This window comes from Marmota marmota, unplaced genomic scaffold, assembly GCF_001458135.2.
Source record: "Marmota marmota marmota unplaced genomic scaffold, marMar, whole genome shotgun sequence".
Classification (NCBI taxonomy): domain Eukaryota; kingdom Metazoa; phylum Chordata; class Mammalia; order Rodentia; family Sciuridae; genus Marmota; species Marmota marmota.
The window spans coordinates 2,087,466-2,111,187 of NW_025999942.1; the positions used below are offsets into that span (position 1 = coordinate 2,087,466).

Genomic DNA, 23,722 nt, shown 5'->3' on the forward strand with positions numbered 1-23,722 from the left:
ATGGCTATTATTTAAATGCCACTTTGTCTAGACTATTAGTGTACAAATCAGGGATCCAGAGCATTATTTTGTCAGTCCTCATTTGTGAGTTGTGTGTTATGTGATTGAAATTAACTTCCCATTTTGCAGTGATTACAACAATATAAAGGCAGCCTATGAGGCCATGAAGAATGTGGCCTGTTTGATCAATGAGCGTAAACGCAAGCTGGAGAGCGTTGACAAGATTGCTCGCTGGCAGGTGTCCATTGTGGGCTGGGAGGTAAGTGGACTGTCACACACACACACACACACACACACACACAATGCCCCTCCACCCTTTCCTGCACCTTTGACCTGGTGATGATATACTTGAACATCCTACGATTGACACTTTGTTTTTGGCTTTAATGATATACATTACTATTAATGGTCCATGTATTTTGAGGCATGTTGATTCCTAAGTTGAGAAGGAAATTATTACCTACCCCATATGCCACTATGGGCATTATATAATACAGTACAAATGTACTATCTGTTTTAGCCAATAATAATCGTCTAAAAAATATGCCTGCTGTTTTTATTTATACATACCTATGTTAAATACATGTATACTTGCAAATAGAGACAGTAGTTAGAGCCTGTATTTTATTTACCTCATATCTGACACTGTTCTAAGCCAGTTACATCTATGAACTCATTTAATCCTCTTAGCAGTCCTATAAAGTAGATAATGTTATTACACCCAATTAGCAGAGGAGGAAATGGAGCACAGAAGGGTTAAATGTCTTGCCTGCAGACACAAACAGTAGAATTCAAACCAAGCAGGCAACCTGGCTGCAGAGTCTTTGCTGATAACCACTGTGCCATATTGCTGCTCCTACGAATAAGCCATCCACACTCAGATTGTTTTTAGACCAAGAAGAATTCTTCCTACATCCATTCATTGGTCAAAAGAACTTATTCTCCCAGAGGATTGAGAGTTTGGAGTGAGGAGTTAGAAGTTTAATGGAAGTAGACTGTAACGGTGAAAGTGGGAGAGAAATACTTACATTTCAAAATCTTTTTTAGATTTTTTGAAGCTTGGACAGGCCTCAGACTCCCTTATTTTGTATGTGAAGAATCTAGGGCACAGAGTTGCTTCAGGCAAGTAAATAGAAGAACTATTTTGGAGTTAAGCTCTTTTGCCTCCAAAAAATATTATGTATGACTGGGATTAAAGGAGAGTAGAATCCTATAAAACAAAGGCCAGTGTCATACCAAATATTATAAAGTAACATTGGATTAGATCCAACCTAAATATTGTGGAAGTTTTTTTCTTTTTCATTTTGGACTGACATTTAGGGAATAATTTAGTGTCAGAAGTTTACTAATTTCTCAGTAGCAATTTGCTGCCTGACCTTTGTTTCCAAGACCCTAGACAAGTCAGGGAGCTGTGATGTTTCTGACTCAAAAGCCTACAGGAGTCTGTGGCACCACACTGTGTCCCTGTACTGGAAAAACCTCCTTGATGCTTCCTTATTCTTGAAGGATCAGTCTTATTCAGCTATCACTTGAGATCTGAAGCTATCACTTCTGGGGTCCTGCCTGCCTATCTGTGCAGACAGGCAGTGGGTGGTCTCTGTATTCACGTCTCTGGAAAATCCAAGACAGATTATAGGTCTGTGTCTCAAACACTCAAAGGAATCAGAATTAGAAGATCTGAAAGTGTGTTTTCATCCTTCCAGGGATTGGATATTCTAGACCGAAGCTCAGAATTGATTCATTCAGGGGAATTGACCAAAATCACTAAGCAGGGCAAGAGCCAGCAGCGGACCTTCTTCCTGTTTGACCATCAGTTGGTGTCCTGCAAGAAGGACCTGCTACGCAGGGACATGCTGTACTACAAGGGTCGCATGGACATGGACGAGATGGAGCTTGTGGATGTGGAGGATGGGCGGGACAAGGACTGGAACCTCAACGTGAGAAACGCCTTCAAGCTGGTCAGTAGGACCACAGACGAGGTTCACCTGTTCTGTGCCAAAAAACAGGAAGACAAGGCAAAGTGGCTGCAGGCCTGTGCGGATGAGAGGCGTCGGGTGCAGGAGGACCAGGAGATGGGTAAGCAGCCCTGGGCACCCAGGGCTTATCAGCCTCTGCTTTCCAGCCTCATTTTCTGCCTCTCATGCTTGCTGTGTTCCCAGCCCACTCCCTCAGAGCTAAATCCCACCATTGGGGAAAAAAGAAAGGATTTGCAAATTCTAAATACTTCTGAACTTGCTCCCAAGACCCAAGATGACAGAGGTGGTTCCTACAGACAGTATCTATTAGATATTTATGTTTTTGGTAGTAGGGGTTGAATTCAGGTGTACTTATCACTAAGCTACATCCCCAGCCCTTTTTATCTTGAGACAGGCCTCAGTAAGTTACCTAGGCTGACCTTGAACTTGCAGTCCTGCTTCAATCTCCTGAGTAGCTGGGATTATAGATGTATGTCACTATCTCTGGCTACTCAGAGCAATTTGAGAAGTGAAAGCAGAGCCCAGATGATGTCCAATCAAAAGAAGTACCTGCCTCCAGGGGGAAGGCTTTCTGCTTCCTGCTCCCTGCTAGAGAAGACAGGGCCAGCACCAACTGCTGCTCAGTCTTCCACCTCTCTCTGAATCTCCTCAGCTTTTCTAGTGTTGCTTATTTTCATCCAGTTCACCTAGTACACAGACACTAGACACCCTTGTTCCTTTGCTGCAGAACTTGAGCATAAAGGACACTCAGGGCACACATGCACATAGCTGGAGTAGAGTCCAGTACCCAGTCCTCCAACAGCACTTTTGTTCAGGTAGAATCATGGCCTTACAGAACTCCCTCTGCACACAGGGAGCAAACCCTGGGCCCCTTGGCTGCACTGTCTCCTCCTAGGGCCTTGTGCAGTAGAGTGGTGAGGGCAACCACATGTGAACACTTGCCCAAGAATGTCTGGCTTTACACAGAGTCTCTGTGGTTATTCATAGCAACCCATTTTATTCTTGGTGATATCTGGCTTTGGAGGTAATTAAGAAGCCACCCTAGGACAGTCTTTCTACCCTTGATTTTGCTTCAGATTGTGGTGCAGGTGTTGCTCTGAAACATCATGTTGAATATAGATCATATTTGTTTCTTAATACAGGAATGGAAATTTCAGAAAATCAAAAGAAACTAGCCATGTTAAATGCTCAGAAGGCAGGACAAGGAAAGTCAAAAGGTAAGGCTTGAAGAAAGGTTGATCTCCTGAATGTGCATTAGTATCAGAATGAGAGAAGAGGGGGCAGTTATTAACTTCTGTCAAAGGGACAGACCCAAGTAATGGTCAATTGTAGATGGTCTGTATTTGGTTTATGTTGTTTAGGTTTTGATTTTTTGTTTTGCTTTGTTGTTGTTTAAAAATCTGGGGGTACTTTACCAGTGAGCACTTCTCTGCACCCCCTCCCCTTTGATACTAGGGATTGAACTCAGGGGCACTCTACCACTGAGCCACATCCCCAGCCTTATTTTGTATTTTATTTAGAGACAGGGTCTCATTGAGTTGCTTAGTGCCTCACTTTTGCTGAAGTTGGCTTTGAACTCATGATCCTCCTGCCTCAGCCTCCTGAGCTACTGGTATTATAGGTGTATGCCACTGCGCCCAGCATTTTAAAAATTTCTATTTGTTCTTTTTAATTACATATGGCAGTAGAAACTATTTTGATAAATTTATACAAACATGGAATATAATCTTATTCTAATTAGGATCCCAGTTTTATAGATATACATGATGTTGAGATTCACTGTGGTACTATTCATATATGAACATAGGAAAGTTGTGTCCAGTTCATTCTGCTATCTTTCCTATTCTTATCCCCTCTCCCTTCCCTTCATTCCTTTGTCTAATCCAATGAACTTCTAGCCCCGCAACCCCCCATTTTGTGGGATTGTGTATTTCACTTAATATGATAGTCTCTAGTCCCATTCATATACCGGCAAATGTCATATTGTCATATTCTTTATGACTGAGTAATATGGCATATATATATACCAAATTTTCTTTATCCATTCATTTGTTGATGGGCATCTAGGTTGGTTCTATAGCTTAGCGATTGTGAATTGAGCTGCTATAAACATTGATATTGTTGCATCACTGCAGTATGCTGATTTTAAGTTCTTTGGATATATACCAAGGAGTGGTATAACTGGGTCAAATGGTGGTTCCATTCCAAGTTTTTTGAGGAATCTCCATACTGCTTTTCAGAATGGTTACACCAATCTGCAGTCCCACCAGCAATGTCTGAGTGTACTCTTTTCTCCACATCCTTACCAACATTTATTATTACTTGTATTCTTGATAATTGCCATTCTGATTGGAGAGAGGTAAAATCCCAGTGTAGTTTAATTTGTATTTCTCTAATTGCTAAAGATGTTGTATCCCAAGCCCTTTTAATGTTTTATTTGAGACAGGGTCTCATTAAGTTGCTCAGGGCCTCACTAAGTTACTAAGGCTGGCCTTGAACCTGTGATCTTCCTACCTCATACTCTCAGTGGCTGGGATTACAGGTGTGTACCACCATGCTTGATTTTGAATGTGGGTGCAGCAAATGTCTCTGAGCTGGTACCTGAGGGCTGCAGACCACATAATTCCTTGTACCCTTCAGAGAAAGATGCTGTTACCCACCAGGTCACAAGAGACTCTTTCCTCTCGGGGCATGAGGAAGAAATCTGTACATTCAGAGCATCAGTGAGTTAAACATAAAAGAGTGAGTGGAGTTTATTCAGTGTGAGCCCCTTCATGTAATGCACATTAGAATTGCCTGGCAGGGACATGAGGACATCCACACCAGACCACACACCTGGGTCCTGATGCACACACACAGATTATTCCATAATGCAGATGATACAGGTGATCGAACCCAATATTTTCCATTAATTTTTTAAATTTATTTTTTTTAAGTACTGAGGATTTAACCAGGGGTACTTTGCAACTGGGCCATATCCCTAGCCCTTTTTTATTTTTATTTTTTGGTACTGGTCATTGAACTCAAGAGCACTCCACTACTAAGCCACATCCCCAGTCCTGTTTTGTATTTTATTTAGAGATAGGATCTCGCTGAGTTGCTTAGTGCCTCACCATTGCTGAGGTTGGCTTTAAACTCGGGATCCTCCTCAGATCCTCAACCTCAGCTTCCCCAGCCACTGGGATTACAGGCATGTGCCATTGCGCCCAGCCCTTTTTAATTTTTTTTTTGAGGCAGGGTTTCACTAAATTGTTAGGTCCTTGCTAAGTTGCTGATGGCCTCAAATTTGCAACCCCCCTTCCTCAGCCTCTTGAGCTGCTGGGATTATAGATGTGTGCCACCATGCCCAGCCATTCAGTATTTTTCTACTTGAGAAGACAAAAGCAAGATCAGTTAAATCAAGCAATCTGATAGGCCCTCAATTAATTGGCTAAGATTACCAAATGACACTTAGCACTCCCCTACTTTCTCTGTGCACGTTTTTCCCCACTGAGTATCTTCAAGGCAGAAAATCCATTTTATTTTTTGTATCTCTCTTAGTGGCAGGTAACTAGAAAATATGACTTGGTTAGAATATATTAGTCTCTCTCTGGATGTTCTATAGGTCATTCTTGTAGCAGCTAGGTTTCTAAAGACTGAAAGGAGCACTGACATTTTTGAGTGAGATTACCATATTGGGCACTTCTCCTGGGTTCTTCTTTCATCCTCCCCATCTCCCTGTAAGATAAGGAAAGCCCTGTGACAAGCTGGGGCAGGAGTGGATTCTGAACCAGTCAGCTTCTGAAGCCCTCTCTTTCATCATGTTATGTTGACTTACATTCTTACCTTTGATCTTTTAGTTAATTTTAATAAACCTTTTAATGACCTCTGTACAGATATAAAATACATACCCTGATGAAGCAGGGTTCAAGTGACAAGGTATCCCTCTTTGAAACATTTTACCTATATTGACTCATTTTATTCTTTATAACAATCTGGTACTGTTGTCCCCTTTTTAGAAATTAGGGAACCATAGAATAGACATTATGATTGCTGTATGTATATAGGTAGGTGACTGTATGACCAATGTGATTCTGCAATCTGTACAGTCAGAAAAATGAGAAATTATACCCCAATTGATTCAAATATATGAATTGCCAAGATCATTGTAATGTCATGTGTAGCTGATAAAAAAAAAAAAAAAGAAATTAGGGAACTGAGGCACAGAGAAGTCAAACACTTGCCTGCAAATAACTGCAGCTAGTCGGTGGCAGAACAGGCTTTTAGCTGAGGCAAGATGAGCTCCAGGTTTTCATTTAAAGCATGTTTTTGCTTTCCAACCCAACTCGTAGCCCAGTTCTAATTCTTTTAACTTACTGCTGTGTGACCATAGGTGATTTACATAGCTTCTCTGGATTTCAATTCCCGTACCTGGATGATATTAAGAGGATTAAATGAGATAATCTATGCCAGGCTTCCCACGTGGTATTTGAATGTACCATTTCTTAGGATAGCTATTCGGTATTCTTTTGGTTAATGTGAATTAAAAATTAGCTAAGATCTTTGAGTTTTGACACTTTTCTTTTTCCTTTGTGGTTCTCTTAAGTGACTCTCAATCAATGTTCTATCTTCCTCCCCCCCGGAGTTAGACTATAGCGGATGCCCTGTTGCCCCGCCGCACCAGAACCTGCATCCCCTCCACCAGCGCCACATCACCGTGCCTACCAGCATCCCCCAGCAACAGGTGTTTGCCCTGGCAGAACCCAAGAGAAAGCCTTCCCTCTTCTGGCATACCTTCCATAAACTCGCCCCTTTCAGGAAGTGAGCAGCAGGCCCATACTTCCCCTGAGGGACTGTGAAGAGGAGAACCATGTTCATTTCTTTTGTGTGAAACCCAGGGAAAGTTTCTTGGGCCCAGTGTTGAAAACTTCTTTGGGGGCTCAAGGAAGGAGTTGGACTCACCTTCACTTCAGAGATCCTGCTGCTTTCGTGGAAAGGAGGAGAAGGTCATAACACATAGCTCTGCCCTGCATGAGAAGCCCCAAGGAGCACTCTGAGGTGGCTGGGACTTTGGAACCAGGGTCAAGTTCTACAGGAATGCTGCTGTGGTAGCTCCACAAGCCCCACTAGTGATGGGGACACTCCTGCAGTTCCAGAGCACCGAGAGCTTTTCAGTGCTAAGGAAATGACTCAATTAGAGGATTGAGTCTGCATTTGATTTTGAAGGGAATCAACGATGGGGAGTAGCTATAATGCTGCCTCTCCCTACCATGTGTCTGGTCACACTTAGAAGGTGAGCTTTTACTACCTCTGGTAGTATTAGGGGATCAACAGCTGCTTGGAGATGACCAGGGTGTTCCCTGGTGTCACCTGTGTCTACACAGTTGCCAAATGTAGGCTTCATCTTGCAAGGTGCCTCTTCTTCAAGCTAGTCGGGAAAAGTACATCCGTCTCCTGGCAGCACAGCTTGAGATGTGGGGGCACTGAGGCATCCTCCAGGTCATGCTACTTTCAAGGCCAGCTTGTTTGTCCTTGGCAAGTCGGATCCTCACCTGCCTGTGTGCCTTGTGTAACTCCCTGAGCAGAAATCACATCTCACTCATTCATCCTAACCAAGAAACAGCATTCAAACAACTGTTTGCGATATAAAAGCTCATTTACTTTAATTTTTTAATGACATGAGAATGTACCAGTTGGAAAGCATTCTTAAAAACATCCTGCGCATCTTCTAACAGTTGTCTCCGATGTCTTCATCAGTAAAATTACAACTCGGAAGAACCCATGAAGAAAACACAGGGCAGAACAATCCTGCTTCTCTGGGGTTTAAAGCTGCCTTTGTCCTATAAACTCAAAACGGTGGAGATTCACTGCCTGTGAAAGACACCTTAGCAAAATATCTAGGCTCAAAGATAGGAGTCTCTTTTTAATGGAGGCCACACAGGCTGATGCCTGCAGAAAATAATCTCCTTTTCTTTGCCTATACTGAGAAGTATGATGAAAGTAACTTTTAAATAGTCTGGAGAAGACAGGCTCTGCACTCAGTGTGCAGAGGATATTGTGTCACATAGTTTGTGGATTTCTGTTTGAGAAGCTCATTTTTTTGTATGCTATTCTTGCAAAGTTTCTTCCCCCACAGACCCAAGCTTGAGAATAAACAAGTCTACAAAGTTAAAGAGGAAGGTGTTAACTTTAAGGATGTAGTTCCTCCTTTCTCCCCTGCCTTGCCATATGCAGAGTTATTCATGCATCAAGAAAACATAACTCTGGACCTCTCTGCTGGGCCCTTAGGGCATTTTGTGACTATTCAAATGCCTGCTTACATTGGCTTGCTGAGAGTTTGCTTTGCCCTGTGGTTTACAGCCTCAGGGTTGCTTCTTTCTCACCACAGGTCCCTTGACAGAAGAGGTGCTATGGCTTCGTGCATTGGTTGTGTGTATATGTGTGTGTCCATGAATAACTGTTTCAACCTCAGTTGCATTTATATAACTGACATTTTTACTAACAAAATGTAATGATATATTTTGAAAACTACTTTTCTGTGCTAAATAGAGTTGTTTGTATGTACAGCAATTTTGAACAGGTTTTTGTTGTTTTTAATGTAATATAAGAGAATTGCTTTAAGGTAGTAAAAAATATCATTTACTTATGTTACATTTTCAGTGAGGACTCATTCGAGTAAGGAGTCAGAGGGCTTCCGTTTGCTAGTATTGACCAATTGGCAGTGAGCAAAGGCTTTAAGGTTTTGTGACCAGTCCTAACATGTTTCCCAGCTGAGTCCTATCTTCCAGTTCCCATCTACCTCCATGGACTCCCTAACAGAGAATCCTGAACACCAGGACATGTTTTGATTAAGTCAAAGTCAGTTCAAGACCTGGGATTGTGAGAATCAGTTTTGTAAAGCGTGATGGTCATTTGATGATGTCATTTGATTATATACTTTGCCTGGGTGGATTCTACTTGGATTCTGAGGTGATTTTGAAAACTGCTAACATATATATTTTTTTAAAGGCTAGAACATCCTTTAACTACTTAAATCTGTCTAGCTTGGGTTTTGTTACTAAATACCTGGGTTCTGCAAAGAATAGAAGGCCTCAGGTATTCTTGTTTTCAGTTTGCCATACTTCCTTTTTGATTTGCGTCATGTTCTACTTGGAGAGAGAAAAAGAGGCAACAAAAAGCCCCTGCCCGTGTGAATTTTATTGGGAAACCCCACCTCCACCCACTGCCCAATCTCTCTATCTTCTCCACCCCCAACCCTGGGTGGGCCTTTTTATTTTTTGGCCTTATAAATATGTACAATTTTTATGATTTTATGTACCAGTTTAAAAAATAAATTTAAATTTCTTTTTAAAGTCAGGCTTTGATGACTTCACTGGTTGACAACATCTGGATGAATTTCATTAGTGTATCACAATTTGCTAACTCTGTGAAAGACAGTTGAAATGGCCTTGAGCAGCTTTCTCAGTTTTGATATCCCTAAAGGTATGAGAACCCTGTAGTGAATTATAAGCCATTCTAAACAATATTTGAAAAGTCCTAGAGAAGGAACATTCATTGTCTTTGGCCTGCTAACAAGGAAGAGGGTAACAAGCAGTTTGCCAACACTGTCAAGGGATACTGTGTGCGTGGTTTGTTTTCAGTAAATCTGGGTTTTGTCTCCGGTTGGTAGATGTGATTTTGTTATTGAAAACATATCACCACCATCAATGCCATATCCAAATACTGTACCCTTTTATACCTAATCTATTGAAGACTAATGCCACATCCTGTGATGTTATTATATAGCAAAAGTGTTTTATTTCAAAATTTACTTCACAATCGAAATCTTTTGTAAAAACCAGGTGATTTAGCATCTGGCCAGGTAGAAATCTCTGCATGCCTAAATTGCTGATATTCCTGAATACAAATCAACCTACTTTCCTAGACAGAATAGAAGAGTCTGATTGCCCAGAGCTGGGGGAGTATTACTGCATTATTCTTGCATGAAGGAGAGGAAAACCAGTGAAGTGTCTGTAAAAGGACAGTGCCAACAAGTGTGAATAAACATCCTTTCAATGAATGGCTTACAGACCAGGGATGTTGGACCCAACTTATAGATTAAACTGCTAGCAAAGTTTTCCCTGTAATATGCTTCACCTAAAAACTATTCTTGCTAATCTTGTTTATTTTCAGGATGTAATGCAAATGGAGTTCAAAAAATTTTGGAAAAAAGTGGAAAATTTTAGCTGGTCTTGGAAGGATTTAAAAAAAAAACCCAGAAGCTTAAATGTTTCATGTAAATTTACCTAGTAGAACATACTTTTTATTACTGCTTTTAGTTATCACATTGGCATTGACATTTGTATTTAGAAAATACTTTAAACCAACTCTGTAATTTAATAATTAGTCTTTTTGTACATAATAGAACCCATTGTGTATGACTTGCTTACCCACTTTGCAAGGCTTTGGTAATTTTTAACTCATCCATATAAAGATGATGTTGTCTGTATAAGTCAGTGATGCTTCCAAACTGGTGGATTAGCTTTGACAGCTAAAGTCTGGTCTACAAGAATACTGTAACTTGATATGTATTTTTGTTGAAATTCTTTTTGTAAAAGAAAAAATTATTTACAATGTTATTTGAATGATTTATTGTAAATGCTGTGAATCTATATTTGTTGTTTTGTATCTGTATATTAAAATTAATTTCCCAAACTGGTCTTAGTAATTCATTTGAGTAGTAAAATAAGATGATGCTCTGTTTAAAAAGAAGAAAGAGGCCATGAATGCCAGGAGTCTGAGATGGGAAGACCCTTTTCTGTCCTCATTTCTTCTAGCAACAACTCATTAATCAACCAGATCAAACCTCTGGGGAGGTGTAAGAGAAAGAAGGCTCTGAGGGGAACTACGAGGGGCCACTTGACTGAAAAAGCCACAAACTAATGGAATCAGACTGATGTAAGCAGAATTTGGAAATAGGAAGTCCTAGTTTGCTTTTGCTTTTTGGTTTTGGGAGCTGTACCCAAGGCCTCCCGCATGCTCTTCGCAAGCTGCTCTCCCAGCCTGGAAGTCCTGGTTTGTTGTAGCAGCTTTTTCAAGGGATGGAGTATGGGTGGCCCAAATGTTCCCCCTTGCAACAGCTACAAGGCAAGATCCCTCCACTAGGAGGTGACCTGGGGTCCCAGGATAACCCTTTGAATGTGGGGTGGATACGAATTTCCTTATCTAATTAACAGCTCAGAAAAACCAAGTAAATAGCCCATTGTTTGCTGTGACTAATCAGAAAAGGGTTCCTAAGAAAGCTGCCAAGTGCTTCTTGCTGGTTGTTTACTCCTAGGTCCACCTACTTCAGAGTGAGCTGCTGGCCCCTCCTTGGGTTGGGCTGAGGGAAGGCTGTGGGTGGGTGGGAAGCAGGGTGGTCTACAATGGTACCATACATAGGAATGGAAATAATTGAAGGACAGTGGCATGAATTCACATGTATTAGCTGCCTGCTCTATGCACTGGGGAGATGAAATGTGTGAATCTTCCGAAGGAGCTTGTGGGGTCAAAGGGGAGCACAAATAGGTGTGACAAAACAGCGGGAACTAAGCAACACCAGAGCTGCATAGCTGTTACTCAGCCATGAGAGTGGAGTCCTCTTCCAAGGTGAGTATCTTGCGAGGGGCATCACACACTGGTGGGGGAAAGGGTGTGAGCTCCCCTGGGTTAACCATGTCAGACAGGAGCAGAAATGGAGCTGAGACTATGGTCTCAGTGTGACCAGAATGGTAAGCTGAAGTTGGATGGCCAAGGCCCTGTGGCCCATGGTGGCACTTGTGATTTCCTAATGTGACCACACAGTTTAAGGAAGGTTGCAGCAAAGATGTCCTATTTAGGAGCTGGCTGGGTTGCAGTGAAAAAGGGCAGATGTTAAACCAGAGGCAGAGGGATTTCATGGGAGACAGTTGCTCAGGTATAAGAACAAGGCAGGAGAGCAGGAGGTGGATGTGCAGGCTACTTGGTGGCCCTGGCGGATCTCATAGGAAAGATGGAAGGATTCTGGTCAAGCCTGATGTGATGAGTGAATGGGAGTGCCATATACGGAGACTGAGGAGTGGCTTGGTAGTGGGACCGGGAGACTCGTCCTTGCATTGCTGACCATCTGGCTTATCCAGTCAGCAAAAGTAGCATGGATCTCAGGAGAGAGGTCAGGCTGGAAATAGGTTGGGGAATGGAGGAATCAGAGCAGGGTGGGCCACACACAGCCCTGAAGTCTTGTGTGGCCAGAGGATCCCTCTGGCAGCTAGACATTGCTGTTTGGAGCCCACCACATGAAGGGACATCAAGTATCTGGGTGTAGCGGTTAAGAGATGAGTGTAAGCCGTGGGGTGGCCAAGAAGCCAAGTCCAGGTAATGTATACCTGCAAATCCAGTTCCATCCCCTGGGACCTTATATTGGTTTGCTGTACTGATGATGAATGGAATCATTTGGAGAGGAGGGTTGGGATGTTGCAAGCCCCTATAAAGTGAGGCTTGTCCTCACTGGCATACGTCCCCCAATGTGGCCTCTGCATTCAAGCCTCCTGCACCTCCCAGAAACAGACTTGGGGAATTTTGTCCTCCTGAAACTGTTTTAGATAAATGTTAATGAGCAGACTTAGAAAAAATGAAGAGTCAAACGGCAAGACATTGAAGAAACGGCCACACCATGTTTTTCTCAGCTGCAGGTAGAGAAGCGTGTATGAAGGCAATGAACTCTGAATCCTTAGCTACCCAAAGACCTAACAGCAAAAGGAATTACAAAGAAATTTGACCATAGTTGTCCTGGTTCAGGATCCAGCTGAGACCTGGTCACTGTTACAGTCTTAATTCTTGTCCTGTTGATTCACAATGGACCTTAGGTCCACTGAGAAGTTGCTTAGGAAAAGCCTGAACATCATTTTAAGGCAGGAAACCTGCCATGGAGATTCCTTCCTTCGGATTCCATGTGGAGGAATACCTTGTTTTATTAAAATGGTGGGAGGAGGGAGTTTTCTACACTAGCGAGTGCTAGTAGCTAAAGCTACCTAACTCAAGCCTTGCCGTGAATTTTGAAGCTCTTCCAAGATATCTTGTGCCTTCCTCCATCCCCTCCCCTTCCTGCTATTTTGCAGTTATGTCCACTAGGGAATTGTATGGCAGGAAGATGTGATTTTCTTTAGTTTGCCCTGGATTCCTGATTTGCACAGCACCTGGGTCCAGCCCGCAGCCCTAGGGTTCAGGTAAGCACATGGGGAGGGGATTTCTTCACCTTCAGGTTAAGTCTTCTGGTCCTAAAACAGCTGTTGTAATGTCAGTGAGAGTTAATCTGGCCTCATTTGCAAAATAGATGTCTTACAGAGTTTCGGATAGTAGGAAGGGGAATGGGATGTTTCAAAATTCATTCTTAAGAGGGTAAATAAGGGCTGGGGCTATAACTCAGTGGCAGAGCACTTGCCTAGCATGTATGAGGTACTGGGTTCAATCCTTAGCACCACATAAAAATAAATAAAGCCATTATGTCCACCTACAACTACCAAAAAAAAATTTTTTAAGAGAGTAAATAGAAGAGAAAAGCAGATCTTGAAAAAATTTTAGAACTCTGCAAACCAGCTGAGAGAAAAGAGAAAAACCATATAATAATGTTCATAAAAATAACTGACCTTTCAGGAGAGCTTTCTAGAGAAGCTTGCAGGCTAATTAACACAAATATTAATGTGTACATTTTTTTATATTTATGGATATGCTAGTGTAGTAAATATTCTCAATATATGTTGAAGAGAAAATATAAGATGTACAATGCACAGAACACATGGAAGAAAATATAGTCAATAGAGGCAACTGAGATATTTAGATTCTTGGGCTGCCAAATGTGGGAGGGATGTCGGGGTGTTAGTTCATCTCTCACATTTTATGCACAAGGAGGCTGAGATTCTGGAAGCAGGGGCTTGGAAACCCAGTAAAAATGACTCAGCTGGTTTCTGGCAGATGTGTATTAAGTCAGCCTTTGGGGAGAATAGGATTTTTCTTTTTAAAGTGTAAAAGAGTAGTATTTATTCAAGTGAGAAGAAAAGAGACAGAGCTCCCAAAAGGCAAGTGGGGGCCCAAAAGAGGCTTCCCAGAAAGTAAGAATCTTGAAGAGTGAAAACCCTTAACCTTGGCTGTGAATTAGAGAAAATTAATCAGGAGGGCCACTGGATAACCCTGTGTCAAGAGACTCAATAGTGAGAGAGAAATATAGGTAATAGGAGAAGAGACTCAAAAGTAAGACATTAAGTCAGAACCTACTTTATTTGGGACTAAAAACAAGTAATCCCAAGTCACTTGCAGTCTGTGTCCCTTTACCCCTTCCATGTCAGAATACCAGGTCCAGATCACAGCATTCAGCAGGTGGCTGCACTATGGCTTGATGCTTTCAGATTGCTCAGCTTCATCTCAGGCAGTGGCTGTGCCTGAGGGTCTGTGTGCCATGTGTCCTCAGCCACTCTGAGCCTTGGGCTGACTGCGGGTGTACACAAGCCCTCCTCACTTCTGATGAGAGGCCAGACCTTGGGCAAGAGACACTTTGCCTTAGTCAGCATGTGGGCTTAGTTGTCAAAGATGGGTTATAAGTGCAAGACTCATGCATGGAATCTATGATTCTTCCTATGCCTAAACTGTTGCCCTCCTTGAGGAGTCCACCATGGCCCACCACCCTGTGTGCACCCATCACAGGAAATGGGAAAGAACCCAGGGAATGACATACCCCTTCCCCTTTCTGTAGTCCACAATTGCACACATCATTTTGCCGTCCCATTGGCCAGAATCTGGTTTCATGGTCAAATCCAGGCTGCAAGGGAGGCTGGGAAGTGCAGTCTATTGGGGGCAGCCAGGAGCCCAGCTGAAATTGCTATTGCCTGGAAGAAAGTGAGAGGGATGTTGGAGATAGCCAGTGACCACCACCCAAAGACTGACAGAGCTCAGATTTAACACCCAGACCCCTCCTTAAGGGTTGAAGGGTTGTGGAGACACAGTTGGAACTAAGATAATATTTAATTCATTCACTCATTCTACAAATATTTGATGGTGGGGTATCAAAAATAATGAAGTGAAAAGATGGAGTCACTACCTTCAAAAAGTATTAAACTTGATTGGTGGTTACTAATTGGTAACCACCTAGGAGAGCACGTGAGGTGTAGGGGTGCAGCAAGAGAAGAGAGAGAGTGTGAAGCTGCTCACAGGGAAAGATGGGAGACTTAGAAGGGGTCCTACCCCCAGTGCCTTCTGGAGAAAGACCAGACAGGAGTTCAAAGCTGAGGGTGATCACTGAGGTTGAACTAATGAAGCTGAGCATTCAACCCATAGTTTTGTGAGAGGCACAGATGCCATTCTTTTTTTCAAAATAACATTAATAAAATTTCTGCTAATATACTTTTTTGTGTGCAAACCCTCAATGTTCTACATCAAAGCGCAAGCCCTCATCTAAATTTTATTATACTACCACAACTTTTTTCATTGGTTATTTGGGAGCAAAGTGTGTTCAATTAAAAATATCCATTGAAGATTGTCTGTGTGCTAAGCACAGAGCATAAGCAAGTTAGATATTTTCTGCCTTAGTCAGCATGTGGGCTTGGTTGTCATCAACTATGCAAAACTCAGAAGAATTATAGAAGGACAAATATTTACTTTTACGTTAATTTTCTAGCTGGTAAACAAAATGGAGTTTTTCTCACTTGACACCTTCATGATCTTGTGATCTTTTCTGCACTGGAGTGATAGAACATACCAGAACCTATGGAACACTGTGAAGGCAATTCTAACAGGGAAGTTTATAACTATGAGTGGAATAACTTGTAATGCACAAACTCCCAACAAAGCCTGGTTACTGGAATTAAGATTTGACTACTATCATCAGTCACTTCTGAGTTACACAAAAGATGCAGGTGCAGGTTATTCATGGATTTGGCTGTAAGGAAACACAAGTCAGTTTCCAGAAATGCTGTAAGTTTGTGACTTCAAAGGGAAACATCTGTATTTCCTTTTCCAAAAAATACTCTTAGCCTTAGGCTGGGCCCGGTGATCCTTAGAGACTTACACAAGAGGGCGGTATAGTCTTTTGTTTGGCAGAAACTAATTATTTTGAATGACTGAATCTAAGCATCTTTATTTAAAAAATACTTACCTAGAAATATATGTGTAGTGCTATAAAAAGTTTTTAAACAGGAAAATATCCCATAACCCCACCATTTCTAGAAAAAAATGTTTACCTTTAGTTTAAATAAAAATATCTACCTTTAGTTTACCAATATGCATTTATTGGTTTATACCATTCTATTTCCTACATCACCTTCTGTTTCTACATGTTATTTAGTGTGCACCTTTTAACCACTGTAGATAAGGCTTTGGTCATCTCTGTGTTTGGCACACAAATCTTGGATCATGATGAAGAATTTTAGAGATGGGTCACAGATAGGGGTGTCTTTTGCTTTTTACCTTTCCAAAAGGTTGGGCAGATCTACATTGCTGTCAGCAGCACATGAAGATCTGAGTTATGACCAGCTGCACTAATCTATGTGTTCATTTTGCTAAAAAGTCCTAAAATACCTACCATGATAATATTTGTTTCATTTGATAAGTATTTGTTTCAAGTTTAATACTGGGTACTGAAAATATAACAATGTGGGAAATCCTGTCAGGTGGGGAGCCAGAATTTTAATCCTACAGTTATGTCATCAAATGTATAAAACCCCTACCATGATAGGTACCATGGAAGAGAGGCACATGAAACTATATGCACTTTCCTGTGGAGGTTGGATTTTGTCAGGAGGTCCCATGAATTTGAGTATCCATCCACATTACAGCAGGCGCTTCTATAATCTGTTCCCTTTGTTGGGAACACTCTTCCTAGTTATTTCTTCCTCCCTTGTTTACAATTCAGCCCCTTGAGGTTTCTTTGTCTTTGCTCCTGATGAGGTTCAAAAGCAAATCAAAGATCTGGGGCGGAGGGGGGGGGGAACACCATTTATACAGAAAAGGACTTGAAAATGCGCTTCTCCCAAATTGTGTGACCTTGTGTGTGTGTGTGTGTGTGTGTGTGTGCGTGCATGCGCACATACGCACATATGCGTGTGAGCAGATCCTTCATGGATCTACATTCAAAGAATATATTTAATCACAGTAGGACTACTTGGAATGCTTTACTTTTTTCCTTTTTCTTTTTTTCTTTGAGACAGGATCTCACTAAAGTGCTTAGTGAAAAACCTCACTAAATTGCTAAGGTTGGCCTCAAACTGGGATCCTCTTGCCTCAGGCTCCTCAGTTGTTGGGATTATAGGCATGATCCATTGTGTCCACCTAATTTTTTAATTTAGTATGTTATTGTGGTAAAATATATGTCAACATAAAATTTATCACTTTAATCATTTTAAGTGTACGATTTAGTGGTATTAAACCATGTGGCATTATCATACAACCATCACCTCATCCATCTCTAGAACTTTTTCATCTTTTCAAAGTGAAACTCTGTACCCATTAGATACAAGTTCCTGATTCCCCCTAATTTCCCCAATCCCTGGAAACCCCTGCCCTACTTTCTCTACGTGCTTTACTATTTTAGATGCCTCCTAGGAGTGGCTCATACAGAAATTTGTTTGACTAGCTTGTTTTTGCATAGCATAATATTCTCAAGATTCATCCAAGTTGTAGCATGGGTCAGAATTCCCTTCCTATTTAAGACTGAACATTATTTCATTGCCAGCACATACCACCTTTTGTATGTCCTTCTACCCACTGATGGGCATGATGGGTTTTCCCACTTTTTGGCTATTACAAACAATGGTATTCTAAACATGAGTTCTCAGTTCAAATCTCTGTTTTCAATTTATTCAGAAATATTCCCAGAAGTGAAATTGCTGGATCAGATAGATGGTAATTCTATGATTGCTTTATTGTTTATAATGTGCTTTTTTCATGTACATTATGATCAAATTTGGTCTTTTCATCAGCCCTGTGAGTACGCATTCTTCTCTGGCTCCAGGAAGTGGTTTTATAGATTGGATACAAAATGTCCCTCAGAGGTCATGTGTTGAAGGTTTGGTCCCCAGTGCAGTGATGGTCAGAGGTGAGGCTTTCGGGAAGTGAATTGGATCACGAGGACTTTGATTTCATCAGTGGATAAATCCCCTGGTGTACTCGTAGCTGATGGCATTGTTAGGAGATAGTAGAAACTTCAGGAGGTGGGGCCTAATTGGAGGAGTAGGTCATGGAGGTGGGGGGGGGGAGTGGTGGGGGCATGCCCTGGAAGGGTATTTCTTATCCATGGCCCCTTTCTCTCTCTCTCCTTCCTGGTTACCTTGAGGTGAGCATGGCCTTCTGCCATGTTTCTGCCTTGCCACAGCAGTGAAGTCAGGTTACCTTAGACTAAGGACTCTGAAACCATGAGTCAAACAAACCTTTCTTCGTTAAGTTGGTTTTCTCAGGTATTTTGTCACAGTGACAAAATTGGAAAGATAAATAAAAGAGTATCCTGATCTCAAACTTGGCTTCCTCATTTATCATCACCATTAAGAATGATCCTAATTACTTGTGTTACCTCCTAAAGACAATGTTTTCCTGATTGCAACCACTGTGGTCAGCTCCCAGGTTTCTACTCTCATCTGCCCTGACCATACTGTCCCTTGTCTGAGTAAGGATGGGCCCATTTCCCACTGCAAAGGAGCAGAGTCTGTGTTCATAGCACCAGTGACAAAGGTTTCTCCTTTCTCTTTCTGTCTTCTAGCTCAGACTCTGTCATCTGGACCATGAGGATCTGGTGGTTCCTGCTTGCCATGGGAGTCTATACAGGGAGCATAAACTCACAGGACACGTGCAGGCAAGGGCACCCTGGCATCCCAGGGAATCCTGGTCACAATGGCCTGCCTGGGAGAGATGGAAGAGATGGAGCAAAGGGTGAAAAGGGGAATGCAGGTACTCACCACTTGGTGGCTTTCTGCTGCCCTCCATTGATGCCGTCAACCCCTTATCACATCTGTTTATTCTCTGTGTGGTTTCCCAGTCACCCACTGAACCCTCATCATTCACATGTCAAACACTTATCAAGAGTCCTCTCATATCAGATTCTGTGCTGGGTGCTGGAATGGAGTGAGGACTGGACTGACATGACCCTGCCCTCATGGGCTTCTCCACTGGGGATACTGTTTGTTAGCCATTGTCTCTGATATTATAAGGACATATTCAGTAGTATACAATGTCATCAATCTTCCTGCCTTAGCAACGGTTATGACACATCTTCAGTAACATGATGAGGCCAATAGAGAGAGCTGATGGCTAAATACAACAGTCCCATATTATTCAAGGAAGATTATGTTCCAAGACCTCCAACAGGTTTTAGCCAATGAGTGGCTAAAACCATAGATAGTACAGAATATTATATATACTATGTTTTTTCTATGCAGATATACCTATGAAAAAGTTTGATTTATAAGTTAGGCACAGTAAGACATTAATAATAGCTGATGATAAAATATAACATTTGTAACACTATACATAATAAAATTGCCAGCATCACTACTCTTGCCCTTGGAGGACATAAAATAAGGGTTATTTAAATACAAGAACTGTGATCCTGAGACAGTCAATCTAATAACTTAGATGGCCACTAAGTGACTAATAGGCAGGAAGCACACACAGGGTAGAAAAAGGGATGATTCACATTCTGACCAGGATAGAGTGGGATAATGTGAGAATTCATCCTGCTACTCAATATGTCATGCAATTTAAAGCTACACATTGCTTATTTTTATATGGAGGCCTGACGATTTATTAAGTGGGCGGGGTGAGGCTGAAGTTTACCAGGAAGCAACTTTATTCCTTTCCAACAACCACCACGCAAATATACTCTGTGAAGTCTTCTCTTGGATAATATCTCTGGAAAATCCATGCTGTTTTAGTCACATTTAGTCATTAGACCTTTCTGGGTAGCAGAAAGTCCAGTGCAAGTTAATAAGAAAACTTAAGTCTTAATGAACCCAAGTATTTTACCCTCCCAGTGGAACCACAATGGTGTGTTTGTTTTATTTTTTAACATAATGGGGTTTAAATTTTTATTTTAAAATATTTTACATACACAAAAGAGATGGATGATACATAAGAAGGAGTAAGATAAAACATACAACCAATACCAAGTTTCTTTCTTCCCTATTGAATCTCTTGTATTTTTTCTTCAGTTGTATCCATTCTTTCAAGTTTTACATGTTTCTTAGAAGTATATATGTTTTATATATTTTCCATGTATATATATATATATATATATAATATTGTATATAACATTATTTCTTAGAAAAATATTTAATCATATTGCTCACGCTAACAATTCACATACTCTTTATCTTTCCCTTTTAAATTGTATGCTTTATAATGAATGCATGTTTAGCCCAGGAGTTATCCACAATTCAGATGTGCATTGATGAGGGTCCACATTCATGTTTTGTTATTTGAGGTTCTGTGATCAAGAAAGTTTAGAGGTCACTGCTCGGGAGATTGCAAGAATTGAGAATTAAGCAGGGAAACAAAAGAGAAAGACTTATGGCTGGGGAGGGAGAGGAGAACAGGAAAGGAATTAATGTAAGGATGACTCCCACTTGGAGATCTCACAGTACCCAGGGCTTGCTTGGGAACATTGGCTCTGAGTTGCTTGGAGTCCCCCAGTCACCACAATTATGAACATCAGTGTCTCCAGCCACATATTTCTTTCTCATCCTTCTTTGCTGCTCTGCTCATGTATGGCACATCTTACAAGTGGGTGCTTGGGAAGTGACCTGATCCATTATATAACTCACTCATCTAACACAGATAAGAGGCCCAGATGCTCACTCATGCCTGCCTCTCTCCACCCCAGGAGGGAGTGCCCATTGGGGGTAGACACCCCCAGCACTCTCCTCTGTACACCACCCATGGAGGCCAGTGGTCAGAAAAATACAGATTTGGAATTTCAACTCTTCTGTTTTCTTCTTTTCCACCTAGGAGAACCAGGACATCCCGGTGGCCCAGGGAAGGATGGAATGAGCGGGGAGAAAGGAGAACGAGGTCAGAAGCTGGCTTCCTATTTAACCATGCTCTAATGTGGAACTAACACAATTTCACCATAGCTATTATGTGCTTGCTACTATGGATGAGTCCTTATATGGCTCTGAGGATGTCCCAACAACAGAGGCCATTCAGTTCTTGCTCTCCAGAAGCCCACGACGAGCACAGGGATCCACAAGCTTTTTGTGTAAAAGGCCAGATAATAAATATTTTCAGCTCTGCATCGTGTCTACTAAACTGTGCCATTGTCTTGAAAAGCAGCCATAGACGCTACATAAATAAGTGTGGCTGTGTTTCAGTGAAGCTGTGTGTATAAAGACTGAAATTTGAGCCTCATAATTTTCACATATCACAGAATATTATATTTGACAATTTAAACCCGTAAACCATTCTTAGCTTGTGGGCTGTTACAAAAACATAAGGATAGATTTGGCCAATGGGAGACAGTCTGATGAACCCTGACTTACTGAATAAGCACAAAGGAAGAAGAATTTGGACTCAGTGCATCTGGCCCCACTGTATGGAGAGGGTCTGGCCCTGGAATTGGGATGAATGCTGGCAGTTGGCAACCGATGGAGAGAAAGATGGTTCTCTGTATCTTGTTCTAAGTGTTTCTCATGTATTGACTCAGTGGCTTCAAGAGCCCTGTGAACTTGGAAGTATTACTGTCCTGATTTCATAGATGAGAACAGAGGTGTAGAAGGTTTATTCATTGGCCTGACATCCCATGAGCACAAGGGATGGAGATAGGATGGAGTCCTGGCATTGACCTCCAGAATCCATGCTTGCAACCACTATGTTCCATTTGGGGTGGAAGCAACTCAGAAGCACCAAGCATCAATAGAATAAAGAAAACCATAATACAACTGGTAGAATGAGCAGGCTGGGGCTAGATATTAGAGATGGATGAATGCCATACTCGAGACTTTACTTTGTGTCACAAGAAATTTCTTAGGGGGCATCACTTCACTAGGTCTGAGCAACTGTTAACTAAGTATCTTGAATCAATCTGCTGTTTGCAGTGCTGCCCTGCTCTGAAGAGTGTTTCTCTTAATGTTTGGCCTTTTTTCATGGTCAACATGGTGGACTTAGATGGTAAAGGGTTATCATTTCTCATTTAGGAGACAGGAGTCAAAAGGTGTTTTGTGTATGAGAGTGTACATGCATGTATGTGTGCACACATGCCTGTAATTTGGGAGTTAATTAATTTCTAAACGCTGAGCGGATACTGAACCTCAGCACTACTCCATCTCAATTAAATGTTCAATAACAGAAAAGCCAAAGTTGTTCACAAGGGAATATTTAACAAACCATTTCTTTTTTCTCTTCCTCTATTCAGGAGCAGATGGAAAAGTTGAAGCAAAAGGCATCAAAGGTGATCAAGGCTCCAGAGGATCCCCAGGGAAGCATGGGCCAAAGGGATCTGTTGGACCCATGGGAGAGAAAGGGCTCCAAGGAGAGACTGGCCCTAAGGGGCAGAAGGGGGATAAAGGTGATGTGGGTCCCACTGGTCCAGAAGGTCTAACAGGCAGTGATGGACCTTTGGGTCCCACTGGCTTACCTGGCCCTGTAGGTCCCATTGGCAAGCCGGGTCCCAGGGGAGAAGCTGGACCTATGGGACCCCAGGGTGAGCCAGGAGTTCGGGGAGTAAGAGGCTGGAAAGGGGATCGAGGAGAAAAAGGAAAAATGGGTGAGACTCCAGTCTTGCCAAAGAGTGCTTTCACTGTGGGTCTCACAGTGTTGAGCAAGTTTCCTCCTTCAGATGTACCCATTAAATTCGACAAGATCTTATATAACGAATTCAACCATTATAATGTGGCTACGGGGAAATTCACTTGCCACGTTGCTGGGGTCTATTACTTCACCTACCACATCACTGTTTTCTCCCGGAATGTGCAGGTATCTTTGGTCAAAAATGGGGTAAAAATACTGAATACCAAGGATGGTTATTTGAGTTCTGAGGACCAGGCCTCCAGTGGTATGGTCCTGGAGCTGAAGCTTGGAGATGAGGTGTGGATGCAGGTGACAGGAGGAGAGAGGTTCAATGGCTTGTTTGCAGATGAGGATGATGACACAACGTTCACAGGCTTCCTTCTCTTCAGCAGCTCATGACACAGAAGACTGTACATCTGCATTGGTCAGAATTAGCTTTTATAATTCCTTCATTTATTGTAATAATCTTTAATCACTTGTAAAAATGGTTCTGTGTCACTTACAATATTCCAAAGAGTAAATTTTTAAATAGTTGCCCTGTTTTTTTTTTTTTTTTTTTGCAGTACTAGGGATCGAACTCAAGGCCTTGTGGATACAAAGCAAGCAATTCACTCCTGAGATACATCTCCAGCCCCTGTTTAATATAATTTATTTAATGTTTTTCATCATTCCCATGATTGGGAGAACCCCTCGCATGTTTCTGATAGGAAGAGTACTGCTACCACTCAGAGTTCTAAGGAGATGTATTATGATTTAGTGCTCATCTATGCTTCTGAGGACATCAGTGAGAAAGAAAAGTAAGCTCTGTGGTATGTCACTTGCCTGGCGTGTGTGAGGCCCTTGGTTCCATCCCCAGTATAACACACAAAAAATGCTTATTCCACTTAGTGCTGATAAGAGCTTTAGGCTGATGACAATGAAATCCCAGAAGGCTGCAGATACTTTGCTTACTTTCTAATTTAGGTTTTCAATGCTACTCAATCCAACTGTAATGTCCAGAGCCCAGGAGAGCT

The 23,722-nt window shown here is 41.8% G+C and overlaps 2 protein-coding genes across 8 annotated transcripts in view; both read left to right on the forward strand.

Annotated features, from left to right (window-relative positions):
- Spata13 (spermatogenesis associated 13) overlaps window positions 1–10,649 on the forward strand; it is a 340,611-nt gene extending 329,962 nt beyond the window's left edge. For all 6 annotated transcript variants that reach the window (XM_048801269.1, XM_015498706.2, XM_048801270.1 and 3 more), the window contains 4 exons: window positions 130–259; window positions 1,704–2,076; window positions 3,119–3,193; window positions 6,605–10,649. In XM_048801269.1, the coding sequence (XP_048657226.1) occupies window positions 130–259; window positions 1,704–2,076; window positions 3,119–3,193; window positions 6,605–6,780 (754 nt within the window). In that variant the 3' untranslated portion in view covers window positions 6,781–10,649. The remainder of the gene's footprint in view (window positions 1–129; window positions 260–1,703; window positions 2,077–3,118; window positions 3,194–6,604) is intronic.
- Window positions 10,650–11,330: 681 nt separating this feature from the next.
- Window positions 11,331–23,243, forward strand: C1qtnf9 (C1q and TNF related 9). 2 transcript variants are annotated; one of them, XM_015498838.2, is made up of 5 exons: window positions 11,332–11,582; window positions 13,070–13,177; window positions 18,691–18,878; window positions 20,934–20,996; window positions 22,336–23,243. In XM_015498838.2, exons 3-5 carry the CDS (start codon window positions 18,713–18,715, stop codon window positions 23,106–23,108), a joined length of 1,002 nt encoding a protein of 333 aa, XP_015354324.1. In that variant the 5' UTR covers window positions 11,332–11,582; window positions 13,070–13,177; window positions 18,691–18,712; the 3' UTR covers window positions 23,109–23,243. The 2 variants fall into 2 exon arrangements, with proteins under 2 accessions (XP_048657231.1, XP_015354324.1); XM_048801274.1 differs by lacking the exon at window positions 13,070–13,177 and having other exon boundaries at window positions 11,331–11,582.
- Window positions 23,244–23,722: the final 479 nt, after the last annotated feature.